General features: G+C 49.5%; 1 protein-coding gene across 6 annotated transcripts in view; it reads right to left on the reverse strand.

Annotated features, from left to right (window-relative positions):
• CCDC88C (coiled-coil domain containing 88C) overlaps nucleotides 1-14,062 on the reverse strand; it is a 146,074-nt gene that overhangs the window by 13,996 nt on the left and 118,016 nt on the right. For all 6 annotated transcript variants that reach the window (XM_070358848.1, XM_005892612.3, XM_070358849.1 and 3 more), the window contains 4 exons: nucleotides 12,000-12,186; nucleotides 9,133-9,278; nucleotides 6,542-6,631; nucleotides 4,839-5,077 (listed from right to left, as the gene is read on the reverse strand). In XM_070358848.1, coding sequence (XP_070214949.1) covers nucleotides 4,839-5,077; nucleotides 6,542-6,631; nucleotides 9,133-9,278; nucleotides 12,000-12,186 — 662 coding nt within the window. The remainder of the gene's footprint in view (nucleotides 1-4,838; nucleotides 5,078-6,541; nucleotides 6,632-9,132; nucleotides 9,279-11,999; nucleotides 12,187-14,062) is intronic.

Raw genomic sequence — 14,062 nt, forward strand, 5'->3', positions numbered from 1 at the left:
AAAAGATCCTGGCAGAAGAAAATCCAAAAAAGAGGGGATATGTATATACGTACAGCTGATTCACTTTGCTGTACGGTAGAAACTAACACATTGTAAAGCAACTATTCTCCAGTAAAAACTGAATCTAAAATAAAAACAAAAAAGATTCTGGTAGATGTCTGCTCAGGATCACTGCAACCTAAGGCTGAGGCCCTGAGGTCCAGGACGTGCATCTTGCCAACTGGCTTCACTTATAAACTCAGAAAACGTTGATTGTCACCTTAACAAGAATTTAAGAGATCTTTAATGTTTGCATGGTGAGACTGACTACCAGAAGGATTTTTATCTTGTCTTATGCTTTTCTGCAATCTCGAAGTTTTCTACCATGAAAATATACTCTTGTCAAAGTTAAGTAAAGTCCTATTTAAAAGCATTTTTATAAAACCCAACCCTCCACCTATCTCGTAGTAAGAAAGGGGATGGGCTCTCCAAATACGAGACAGAAACGAACGCAGCTGGAGTTCCTGTGAGCATTAGGACCACACTGTCTCCCATGGCGTCTCACTCCAGGCACCCCAAGGCTGCAGACCCAGAGCCTCACCCACTGCCGGGCTCTCAGGCCCCTCCCCTCCCCTCCTTCGTGGACCTGACCCTGCTGGGCCCTCGGCCACTCCAAGTCTGGATTCACGGTGAAGTTTTAATCGCCTACATCTTATCATGACTTGAAATCAAGGTAGAATTTGGATTCTGAAAGATAACCTTGATGAGAAGCAAGATTCAAGTCTGGTGGGATGCATGGGGCAGACATCCAACAGGTGAAGTTAAGAGCAGGAGCAGGTGGCGGGGAGGTGGAGATGACCAAACAGTTAGCACGAACAGCAGAGAAACAGCACTGTTCCAGCAGCATGCTCAGAGGACAGGGGGCCGGGACCACAGCAGCCCAGGGTTCCCAAGGCGGCGAGTGAGAGAGAAGGCGGTACCACATCAGCCAACTTTGAAATCAGCATTTCAATACGTGTGGACTTATTTTTTTAAACAGTTACCTTGTTTTTAATGGTACTGGCTCTCCATTTACAGTACAGGTAATAATCTATCCTTTGAGGATAAATTTAAGTGGAAATGGTGGGTCAGTCCAAGGGGAAATATGTCAGTAACCACACAGGTGATGGACAGAGGTGGCAAAAATCATGAAGATGGAACAAGAATGATTGAAGACAGAAAGAAACTGCAGTAGCTAAAGGCCTGTCTCGACCAGCCTTTCTCCCGCTCTGGGCGTGACTGGCCTGCTGATGCTCTTTCTGTCCACCGCTGCTTTAACTTCAGCACCAGAGATGTTCAGAGAACGACAGCACAGTCATAAAGCTTCATTCTGGGCTGGCCTCTGGCTGGGCATCATTGATGCAATTATTCAAAACGCTTGCATGGAGCACAGTAAATCCTTCAAAACATACAACACCTCTAAAAAGGACCCTATTTGGCAAAAGCCATCAATTCAGGGCTCTGACAAAGAAAGAGGAGAATAGGGCAGCGGTTTTAAATTTTAGCTGCTTCAAGATAAGCCTTAAGGGAAAAAAAAAAACTCACTTGACAGAGGCCGTATATTTTAGGAAGCATAGTGACAACTGACCAGCTCTGCTTTATTCTTGAGCGTTGACAAAAGCCTGCGGGTGCGAGGGTGGGGGGCAGCACACGGCCACTGGACTTACTCAGCACGGACATCCTGGCCCCAGGACCTGGGCACGCATGTCCCGAGGCGCCCCTACAACTGTGCTGTGCTGGAGAATCGGTCCAGAGGGTGTGGCAACTCATCTTCTCTTTTGAAATCAGAATCCACGCTGGCTACTTTAAAGTCTGGCCTGGAATTGGGGTTAGGAGGAGGGGTCCGCTAGGGGTCATCTGGCCTTTAGGTACTGTTTTTTTTTTTTTTTTTCCGTTTGTTTGAATTTCAGAAATGAAGGAGGATACACGATGAAGACACATGGTAAAGGAAAAGGATTAGAAGTCTCCAATTTCTGAAAAGGGGAGAGGCTCATTAGGAGAGGATGGGATGTCAGAGGAAGACCAGAACCGCAGGCGTTTAGAGAGAGCCGGGTGGGCCGTTGGAGACTTGTCTTTGTCCTTGCTTTTGCTTCTCAAAAAGGGACTCTTTTTGCGCTGAGTTGCTAAATCGTTATCCCCAGGATAACCCGAGAGGGGAAGGAAAAAAGAAGAAAAAAAAAAAACACAACAAATAAATGAAATGAATAATAACATGTAACTCTAAATTAGTTCAGTGTACTTTGGAAATCAGAATCCAGTCCAGGAAAGATGGAAACAAAACCACGACAAGACTGGAATCAGGAGTCAGTGAATCATTTATGCTCTGCCTCAATTTAATTAATTTAGCGGCATCTCAGTGCCAACACTTTACTCAGCACGTGAAGAGAATTACATATTGCTCACGGAGCCAAGGGCTTAGATGATTTTCAATTTCAATGTGTTAAATTATTAAATAAGAATGTTCATTAATTTAGGACCCAGCTTCTCTTACTCATCCATTTTAATGACCGACTCCCTGACAATTTGGCTCATGTGTTACTCTCATTCCTGTTCAAAGACTTTGGAAACAACACTTTTCTGGCCTGCTGTAATAAAACAGTCAACCTGACTATTATTCACCAATAATTCTTATACATCTGAAGTAACTTTTGGCAAAATGAGTTCAAAAAATAATGAAAATACCTCTTTTTCATACTCCAAAACACCAAGAATTACTATACCCTTTCTTCTATTACATGACTTTTAAATTATTTCTAATTTTTATCAGAAATAAAAATTATCAGAGCAGACAATTGGTCTAACTTTTTGAACAGGTCATACAGAAACATAACCAATACATCCAATTTCTGACTTAGAATTAAATTTGGAACCAGAACCTCCATTGTTTATTCCTCCATAGCGCCACCTGGTGGTCAATATTCACACCATCGGTAAGGGACTGACGATGTGATGCTGGGGCCCTTAGCTCTGCTGGGGGCATGCCTAACATCTCTGTTAGGCAACATGTTTAATCAGCTTTCACTGCAGGTAGTGCACTTGGTGGCCTAGAGCTCAGATTCCAGGGTTAACAGGCCTGTGTTCAAATCTAAGCTTTGTCACTTATTACAGCAGCATGTGTCTCACCTTGTTAAGCCTCGCTTTCTCAGCTCTGAAAAGGGGATGATTAATCATGCCTACCTCACAGGGCAGTTGGGACTAAATGAGGCAGATAAAGTAAATTAAAAAGGTGCTGGCTGCCCCCAAAAAGGCATCCAATGAATGGCTGCTGTTAATAATTATCGCTGACTTGCTCACTCATGGATTGGTACAAGCAATTTTTCCCCATGAACGTTTTCCTGACTCAATTGGGCTGATTATGGTTAATTGAGGATTTCCCTGGTGGCTCAGTGGTAAAGAATCTGCCTGCAATGCAGGAGATGTGGGTTCAATCCCTGGGTGGGGAAGATCTCCTGGAGGAGGAAATGGCAACCTGCTCCGGTATAGTTCATTAAGCCAACTTTAATACAAGTTGAGGTGATGAATGTCAAAACAATTAAAGAGCCAATATGAAAACTAGTGGCCAGAGAACCTGCCTAGATGAAAACAAACTTTGAGTTTCATCATCACTGACCCGAACAAGAGCCTTTTACATAATCTGACCTCCTGCGAAGAATGGGAGTGCAAATAGTCCCCAAACAACGTGTGAAAGCACTTGCTTTTGTGCATTTGAAAGCGACACGACAGTACCTGTGAACACAGCCTCCTGAAAGGCCTGTGCACATCCCACTCAGCAGAGGTGGCTTGTCACTGGCTCTTAGTGGTGTAATGTCAGCCCCCACGTGGGGGTCTCAGGCACAGGCCTGATCTTCAGGAAGTCCTGGTGTCTTTCATAAAAATTTACATTACTCAGGCTGTAGGTTTGGTATAAATAATCCGAGCAATGATATTTGAAAGTAAATTTGGAAACTGAACAATGTTTGAAGTAACTGCTGTGTTTAATCAGTTCTAAGATGTACATCTCCCACCCCTAAATCTTAACATCACTGAAATCAGGGTGCAGCTTCCACAGTATCTTAGAGTCACCACTGGGGGGTCCAGACGAAACGGTGACAAAATTGTTGCTGCCACAACCAATATATTTTGTTTATATTTTCCTTTCATGTGTGTACACAAAAATCTATCTAATTAAGTCCTTTAGAAGAGCTTTTCAACCAGAGGATGGTAAAAGTTCTAAGTGGTAAAGTTCTACATCATTGGATTGCCAGCGGTATGTAGAGTAATTGTGCAGTTTATAATTGACAGCCTCTTAGATTTGATGACATGAAGCACATTCAACTAGAAGTCCGTTTCAGAACCTCTGGCAAACTCAGAAGGACAGTCTTCATGGAAAGATTAAGCCAAACGCCCTGGCTGGTAGGACTGAAGGCCAGGTCAGGCTGAGAAGAAAACCTGCCTGCCTTTCCAAGTTATGAAAAAGACTGAAACCACACACGGACTTGCTGAGATCCCATACGTGCCTATTACCCATGAAATGTGCCTGGGATGTCCCTACAGAGACAGCTTACTCTAAATCTCTAACCTGTACAAGGAAACCCCCAAGCCTATGCTACTGAGCTTTCTTCTGGTGCCTGGAGGGTGTCACTTTTGACCTGAGTACCTCTCATCGTCTATAGGATTAGTGATGCTTCTTATTTGACATGGGTGTATATTTTCCTGGCTATTAACACACCCCTTTCAGGCTCTTACACACACATGTGCACATCTACATGCCACCTCCCTCTACCCCGTCCAGTGAGAGGGTCCCTTAGGCCCACCTCCGCCAGCCAGGTCAGCATACCTACCTTTTCCCAGGGGCCCATTATGGGAGTCACGTTCTTCTGGGCAGCTTGAGCCCGATGGGGTGGACTCGGGGTTCTCGGGCTGAGATCTGAGCGGCTGAGAAGCAGATGGCAAGGTTGGGTCTGGGGACTCCAGCTGCCGGGGAGGGCTGTCTGTGGTTGACTTCAAGCGTTCTCTGGAACCCTCTTTCTTTGGTTTGATGAGTTTGACTAAGGCTTTGGCTCCAATCCAGTGGTTTTTCCTAATGAGAAGTAGATTTTTAGGACACAGTCAACCCTCACTGCCTGCTCCAGCAGGTCACTGGGTGCAGTGTCCCAACATGGGCTGGTCTCCCCATCACCAGCCTGGGAAGGTGGCAGGTAACTGGGGTTTCGAATAATGGCACTGTATTTGGGGCTCAGGAGATAGAATGGAATTCTCAATCAGGTACAGCTCAGGGATGGTAGAACCACGTATGGGTGCAGAAATCCACACCACTCTCTTGCAAAAACAGAACTTCAAGTGCACCCATTAACCCTTTTTCTTTTTAAAAATGTGGACCATTTAAAAAGTCTTTATTTGGCTTTGTTGCAATATTGCTTCTGTGGTTTATGTTCTGGATTTTTGGCCAGGAGGCATGTAGGATCTTAGCTTCCCAACCAGGGACTGAACCCACAGCCCCTGTATTGGAAGGCACTGGACCATAAGGGAAGTCGTCTAGTCGCTAAGTCGTGTCCAACTCTTTGTGGCCCCATGGACTGCCCCTGCCAGGCTCCTCTGTCCATGGGATTTCCCAGGTAAGAATACTGGAGTGGGTTGCTGTTTCCTTCTCCAGGGGATCTTCTTGACCAGGGATTGAACTCCCATCTCCTGCATGGGCAGGCAGATTCTTTACCACTGAGCCATCTGGGAAGCCCTTGCCCATTAACTCTTGATTACCTCTGTGAAATAAAAGAAGTGCTCTGCTAATGTGATCTATTAGGTGGCCATTTTTCTGCCAAAATGCCATTTTCAGCATCACATTCCTCCTCATTCCCTGCTAAGTTTCACAGGAAGTGTAATAATAAGCTGGCATTCCCTGACCACTCCCCGCACCGAGGAATCTGGACGTGGTGGCAGAGGGCTGTGAAGAGTGGGCCGTGTGGATGAAAAACAGGGACTATAATGAGTAAGTGATAAAAGTTGTAGCTAACAGGAAACAGAGAAGGCTTCTGCTGGATAGAAAAGAGAACCATGTCCGGATTCTCCTCCTCTGCTGAACTGCACTGAACTGTGCTTATACAACTCATTGCACTTCTGCATCTGGGCCTCAGTGTCTCCATCTGCCAAAGGGAACGCTGGGACTGAGGTTCTGAACCTCTGTGGTTCTGTGATTTTAACAGAGAGGCCATTAGGGATGCACAGCGATTCTGACTTCAAGGCTGGGCTGGGCCAGGACCATCTGTAGGGCCCAACTCCTGGAGCCCAGGCCCGGGGAAGCGCTGCTTGATGCACGGGGCCAGTAGCCTCGGGGGACGGAGCCAGCCCTACAGCCCAGCACAGGGCTGAGAGAATTTCTAAAATCTTTCCTCTGTGGGAGGGATGTGCACAGAGGCGGCCTGCCAGCATGGAAGACACTGGCCCTACAACTGGGGGCTGCTCCCGATGGCTACTGTTTTCGCCCTGAGCGTGAACAAGGAATATCTGTTGTTCCGTGTTTCAGCCCCTGAAACTTAAGTCAACTCACTTCTTTGGAGCAGGATCATAGAATTTGTACTGATCCATGATTTTTTCTTCCAGTTTTTCCTTGTGTCTCCGTAACGCATTTAATTTGTCTCTGTGGAGAGAGGGGACAGACCACCAAGTCAGGTTTAAGCCAGAAAAATGAAGTCACTCAGCTCGGCCTGGGACCTGGCCCAGCACACGTCACGTGGGCCACCCTGGTCACTGAGTCAGGAATATGTGAATGGAAACACGGGATACAGGCCCAGGAAGTCCTAATGCCTCGAGGCGGCCTGCGAGCACCCAGGACCCAGCTGAGTGACCTCAAGGAAGCAAACCCCTGACCGTCTGAAAACCCAGCTCAGAAGCAAGGACTTTCCAGCCTGGTCATTCAGGACGTGGGACACCCCAGGGTCACACTCAGGGCCAGTTCCTGGGTGTGCATATCAACCAGACCTCGGTGGTGGGGTGAGGTGTGCCCTCAGATGCTAGGTGGGCATCAGGGCGGAAAAAGTCATCTTAGCGAAAGCAGACCTCTGACTCGGACCCATTCCAACATTGGGTTTCTGACTACACTTTTGTGCAACAAACTTGAAAGCTTCCAGGGGCCAGAAAAAAAAGACGAGGAGCACAGTGGGCCTGGAAAGACCAGGGAGGGCGGGGCGGCCTGAGGCATGGTGAGCCACCTGGGATTGCTGCCATGTAGGAAGAATGCAGACCTGGGTCGGGGGATGGGGTGGATCTTCTCATTTCCCAGAGAAGCCAGAAACTCAAGATCGTGAAGCTAAATCTCCCAGCTTGTACATGCTGGAAACCAGTTTCTATTTCCAAAAATGCAGAAAAGACCAGAAAGACACGTCCTGAACCCTGGGCTGCCAGAGAGCTCCTCTGCTTCCTGGGAGAGAGATGCTGGTCTTCCTTATTCACAGGGTGTGCTTTTATCTCAGGAAGCCCTGCGGGCGGACTCCGTACAGCACTGCCCACAGGGCCACCGACTCCTGTCCCCTCCAGCCTCTCACCACCTGGGTGGTCTCTTCACAGCGTGGACCCTCGGTTTTCTCACTGGAAAATGAGGCTTCTGGGCCAGAGGCAATGGCTCACGATTCTTTCTGTCAAGGCACTGCCAAAGTTCCACCCAAACCAGGGACTTTCCCAAGCATTCCCCATGAAGGAAGCTCCTCATGCAGAGAGGCAGCTTTGGGAACCACTGGGTCCCAACCCCTCACTGCTTGAGTCAGCCCCCTTGACTCGAGGCCTGTGATTTGTTCCTCTGTCCTCATGGCCCTGCAGCGTGGCCTTAAGCCTGGAGGGCTTCCGTGGCTGGGTTCGCCTCCCACAGATGCACGCAAAGTCAGAGAGCAGGCCCAGGCCCCTCCCGGCCACCGGAACAGCACTCTGCTCCACTCGAAACAGCCTCCAGGAAGCCTGCCAAGCCCTGGCCCTCTGCAGACGCTCTCTAATGCAGAACTGTCATCCACCCATCCCCCTGGGGTCCAGGCGCCTCCTCTTCTAGTTAGCACCTGCCCGGCGTCTGCAGCGATTATTATCCGCTGGATTACAGAGGGCCAACTTCAGGCAACGGTCGTTTCTACCCCCAAAATTATGGTGTGGTTTTTGATGCAAAGCATTTTCTGGTAGGTGGTGAGCCACCTCTGAACGTGGAGGTGAAACCAGGAGGATAACAAACAAGTCTCAGGACACTTGAGAGCTGGACGAGACCACGCCCCTCTACAACATCTCCTTCCTTCCCCAAGCCGGCCAGGCGCTCCTGCCCACAGCAAGGACAGTCCAACCGCCACAGCAGAGTGGTGGAAACCCCCTGAATCCACGGACCCATCCTGTGTTACTTCACGTCTGTGCCACATCTCAGTACCAAGCCTCCTGAGCTCATCTCTGGCAGCTTCCTAGGTCTGGCTGGACCAGCATCCTATAACACTTCCTGGTGTATCCCGACTCGTGAGCCAGGCATCGGCGCCTCCTCTGCTGGGGCTCCTCCAGGTTCCCTGCACCCAGGCCCCTGCCATGCTCCACCTCCACATCCCCCCAACTGCCCTGCTGGTCCCCGTCCTGCATCAGCAGCATTAACCCCATCTCCTCCTTCTCCATCTCCCTGAAGCTCCTCAACCTCTGGTACGGACACAGCTCTAGTCATATCCCATCGGTCCCACCAATTCCCATTCACCAGATCGCTGTGCACCTCGCAGGGCCCATGTAAAGCCGGGAGAAATAAACACCGTGGCACACTGGTCACCCACCCTCCAGACGATCATCGAACACAGACATGAGTGAGAAAGAGTCCTGCAATGGCATCTGTGCTCAGCCTTCGAAGTGAATTCTTTCCCTGAGCTACTTCTCGGTGGCACGCTTCTATGTATTTTTAGAAGTGCACTTAATTCCAAAAGCAGAGTAAGAAGCTTCTGGCGGTGGGCAGTGCCTTTAAAAATCTAACGAAAGCCAAATGCCACTACCTGCAGAAACCCAGAACCACTCCAGGGCAAGAGAGAGGAGGACACGCTGGTAAGCTGGCCTGCCCTTGCCCTCAGGACACTGACGGGCCCCAGAGCTGCTCTGGCCTGGCACGGGGAAGCCAGGATCCCCATCACCCGGGCCCCTTACATGTACTGCTTCTGTTCCTCGTGGTACTGCTCCTTGTTCTCCAGGTTCTGTTCTAGAAGCATCTGGTTCTGCTGGCTCAACAGCTGGATTTGGCTCAAGAGGTGATGGTTTTCTTCTTCCAAGTTCCCCTTGAGTCGGGATAGCAGCTGAAATACACATCAATAGTGTCTTAAAAATGGTGTGACCCCGTGAGTCTGCTTCTGGGAGGCCAGCTTCCGAAAGAACGAAAACGCCACGTGCGCCAAGACATCCATCTCAGGCCTCCCCGGTGGCTCAGTGGTAAAGAGTCCACCTGCCAATGCAGGAGACAAAGGTTTGAACCCCGGTCCGGGAGGATCCCACATGCCACAGAATAACTGAGCCCATGGGCCGCACCTACTGAGCCTGTGCTACAGAGCCCGGGAGCTACAAGCACTGAGCCAGCACGCCCAAGGGCCCGTGCTCCGCAGCAAGAGAAACCACCACAATGAGAAGCCCGAGCACTGGAAGTGGAGAGCGGCCCCTGCTCACTGCAACTAGAGAAAAGCCGGAGCACCAGAGAAGACCCAGCACAGCCAAAAGAAAAAAAAAAAAACAGACACCCATCTCAGTATTATCCAACTCGTGATAATTAGAAAGGACCCAAAGGGCCACTGCCCAATCTGACAGCTGTGGGCAACAAGTGGCTGCTGAGCACTTAAAACGCAGCCAGAAAAACAGACAGAAACAACACAGCCAGTCCTCGCCAAGACGAGCAGGGCAAATATAGCAAGTCCTAAAGACTTAACTCGGAGAAGGCAATGGCACCCCACTCCAGTACTCTTGCCTGGAAAATCCTATGGACAGAGGAGCCTGGTAGGCTTCAGTCCATGGGGTCGCTAACAGTCAGACACGACTGAGCGACTTCACTTCCACTTTTCACTTTCATGCATTGGAGAAGGAAATGGCAACCCACTCCAGTGTTCTTGCCTGGAGAATCCCAGGGACAGGGAGCCTGGTGGGCTGCTGTCTATGGGGTCGCACAGAGTTGGACACGACTGAAGTGACTTAGCAGCAAAGACTTAACTAAAAAACGGATGTGAAGTATCTGTGTAAACAAAATATATTATTTAGGATTAATACCACCTGCTTCCCTTCACTTTTTAAATGTGGCTAACTTGACAATTTTAAATTATTTCTGGTGGCCACATCATTATTTCTATGGGACAACTCTGTTCTAGCTGAGGGTCAGCACACTTCTCTTGTAAAGAGCCAGGCAGCAAATATTTCAGGATTTCCAGGCCAGATGGTGGTCTTTGTTGCAACCACTCAACTCTGCTGTTGCAACAGGTGAGAGCCAGAGACAAGACGTACATGCATAGGTGTGCCCACACTCCAATAAAACTTGACTTACAGATGCTGACATTTAAGTGTCACAGCATTTGCACTTGCCACACAAAAAAGAAAGATGGTAACAATAACCCGGTGTACGAGACAGCAAAAGAGACACTGATGTATAGAACACTCTTATGGACTCTGTGGGAGAGGGAGAGGGTGGGAAGATTTGGGAGAATGACATTGAAACACGTAAAATATCATGTAAGAAACGAGTTGCCAGTCCAGGTTCGATGCACGATACTGGATGCTTGGGGCTAGTGCACAGGGATGACCCAGAGGGATGGTATGGGGAGGGAGGAGGGAGGAGGGTTCAGGATGGGGAACACATGTATACCTGTGGCGGATTCATTTTGATATTTGGCAAAACTAATACAATTATGTAAAGTTTAAAAATAAAATTAAATTAAAAATAAAAAAAAATAAAACTTTTTTTTTTTTCACTTTCTCAACCATTATAAAATGCAAAAGTCATTCTGAGTTCACAGCCATATAGAAACAGATTTAGGGGCTGGACTTGAGTTTTGGGCTGAGGACGGCCAGCTCTTGCTCCAGAGTATGTGTATGATGGTTGGTGTACAGCAAGACGACTAGCTTTTTGGCTTCAGATGGCCTGGGTGGCAGCAGGCTCTGGCCTGAAGTCCGCACGGAGACCCTGAAGCACAGCCCGTGGTGGCGGGGCTCCCTGGGACAATATCTGCCAGTGTTGTGGCCCCCATCTCCTCCACAGGCCCCAGTCCCAGCCCAGAGTGTCTTTGGGTGTCTTGGCACCCTGGCCTCTGCTTCCTCAGCTGCGATGCCCCATGGGGCTACCGTGAGCTCAAAGGAGAAGACCCTCCGGAGTGTTTCTCAACAAAGGGCAAGAGGAGCTGTGTCTGGAGTCCTGGCCGTCTTGGGCCATCCCGGGGCTGGGGCGGGACCCGGCCACTCCTCCCTGCCCTGTCTACTCTGTCTTACTGTCCCGGGCTCTGCTAACAACTCCATCTGAGAGAGGTCTGCTGCTGAACACAGTACTTTCCAACCGAGTACACCAGAAGGCAGGGCTCTGCTCCTTTGGAAACCGGGGGAATGCGTGTGTAAGCTCCAACCTGACCGCCCCGGGATCAGGAGCCAGGCAGACAAACCCCAGCACAGAAAAAAAATAACAACAACAAAACCTGTGACATTTCCCTAGAAGAGTGCAGCTACTACATGAAAAGAAATGGAACAACAGCATGGACACAAGAGGGCAGGGATAACACAGCACACGGCTGTATCGCTGCACCTGCTCCGACCCCTTGCAAAAGGCAAAGATCAGATGCAATGGTGCTTCTGCGTGCATCCTGACCAGTCGAGGTGTCCGTTCCCCACCCAGACAGCTCTGGCCTCCTCTCGGTCTCTGGACCACCTTTACACGCGTCCTCAGAGCATACGCGCCAAGGAGGACCCATCTCGACCCCGCTGAGCCGGAAGGCTGTCACGCCAGGCACTCGTTCTGGCGTCTGGGGACCCCACCGCCCAGCCCCAGGCCTCACCTCGCAGTGGTTGTCCAGCTTGGTCAGCGAGATGTCCATGCTCTGGTGCTGCTCCTTCAGTGTGTCAAACCGGGCCTGCCAGCGGTTCAGCTCCAGCTGCGAGCTGTTCAGCGAGGTCTTCAGCTCCTTGGTGTGGGTGTGCAGTTCCTCGTACTCCCCCTTCAGCTGGTGGTGCAGGAAATTGACCCTGGGGGTGGGGGGCGCAGAGAGCCACAGGGCTCAGGGCCAAAGAGCACTCCCAGGCCTTGTCCCAGCTGTGCAATCTTAGACCAAAGCACAACCTCTCTGGGCCTCAAAACGAGGGAGTAGAACAAAACCAGGGGTTTTTAAGCTGGGTTCTTTGGGGTCCTGTGAAGGTACCCCTGGTGCCCCCACCCTGTCTGGGGCAGACAGCACAGGCAGGCTCAGGCACCCACTCCAACAGAGCATCACTGTAGTTAAGGCTCTGGCATGTGTGCCTCCTTGGAAAAAAGGGTTCTGCTGTTCAAAGATTTTTTTAAACACTGAACCACAAAATGCTCTAAAACTCTTTGTCTCTGCTCAGCTCCTCTTCCCAGTTCCAAGCTCCTTTTCTAATTTCAACTCTCGAGATAAATAAAGTATGAGATGCTGGGGTATTATGTAAATCTGCTAAAATTATCATCATCATCTTAACTATTATCTAACTGGGCTTTCTCAGGGGAGGATGTATAACAGAAAGCTCAAAGTACCAGGGGCTCATGGACTTGATTTTGACACAGATGGGTCATTTGGCTCACTGATTAAATGAATTAGGGGGTTGACATTTAAAACTGTGAAAGTTTCACATCAATATTCAAATGTGCAACTTCTTTCAAGACAACAAGCACAAACAAAGGAATAATCTGGCAGCCCCAGGCCTGCCTCCCAGCTGACCACCTTGAGACCAAGTGGCTTCTCCGTTTCACTGTCTGGTCTACGGCTGGCACTCATCACCCACGTGCCTGACCTGCCTGGCACCTGAGCCTGCAGTCCTCTGTACCCATGAACACAAGGACATGGGGAGGAAGCGGCATCATGTGGCCCTGCCAGAGAAAAGACCCGATTCAAACCCTGTCTCTGCCACTGACTACAAGCATCGGCCCCGGACGAGGCATTTAATCTGTCTGTTCCCTCATCTATTTTTTAAAAAATGGATGATAATAATTCTATGACGGTTAAGAACCTGCCTACTATGCAGGAGACCTGGGTTCAATCCCCGGGTCAGGAAGGTCCCCTGGAGGAGGGCACGGCAACCCACTCCAGTATTCCTGCCTGGAGAATCCCATGGACAGAGGAGCCTGGTGGGCTACAATCCATAGAGTCGCAAAGAGTTGAACACGACTGAGCGACTAACGTACACGATGATTCTGTAGATTCCTGTCACTCTCGGTGGGAACAGTCGAAGGTCCCCGAGACACTAAACCAGCTCTTAAGGAGAAACGTGGGGTGTGTTTCCGTGAATCTGGTCACATGTTTGTGTCAGCTGGTCAAGACACACCTCGTTCAGTGTGGCTTCCGCCTGTGATGTGCTCACAGCCACCAGCAGTGTACTCATGCCTGAAGGAAGCTTATCTACCACACCTGTATTCTCTGCAGTGTACATCACAGCCCTGCACTTGGGAACGTGAGAAGGCATCCCACCTGGGGGCCATTCATGTTATTGCCTGGGGGAGTTTTGCAGAAATTAATGCCTGTGGCTGGCGATCTGTTATGTAAGTGAATATTGAAACGTCTCTGGTCAATAATGTTCAGGTAATGAAAGACGCTGTTAATATACCTCCCATTAATAAGCTGTTGAATGGCAAAACTGTCACCAAAAAGTACAAAACCACGAAAACCATGATTCTAAACAGGCCACGAAAAGGACGCTCGTTTGCAGCATGGGCTGCTGGGACCGAATACCCTGGGCATCCTTAGCTGGAAATGTGTGCGTCAGGCACCTCGAATGTCCCACCACCCTGGGCATGTCCTCAAAAGCGTCACGAGCGCTGATTTGGGGCTTACAGATGAACGTGAGCAAGGAGGTGAGTTCATAAACAGGGAACCCGTGAGATGATGAATGT

Source organism: Bos mutus, chromosome 21, assembly GCF_027580195.1.
Source record: "Bos mutus isolate GX-2022 chromosome 21, NWIPB_WYAK_1.1, whole genome shotgun sequence".
NCBI classification, from domain to species: Eukaryota; Metazoa; Chordata; class Mammalia; order Artiodactyla; family Bovidae; genus Bos; species Bos mutus.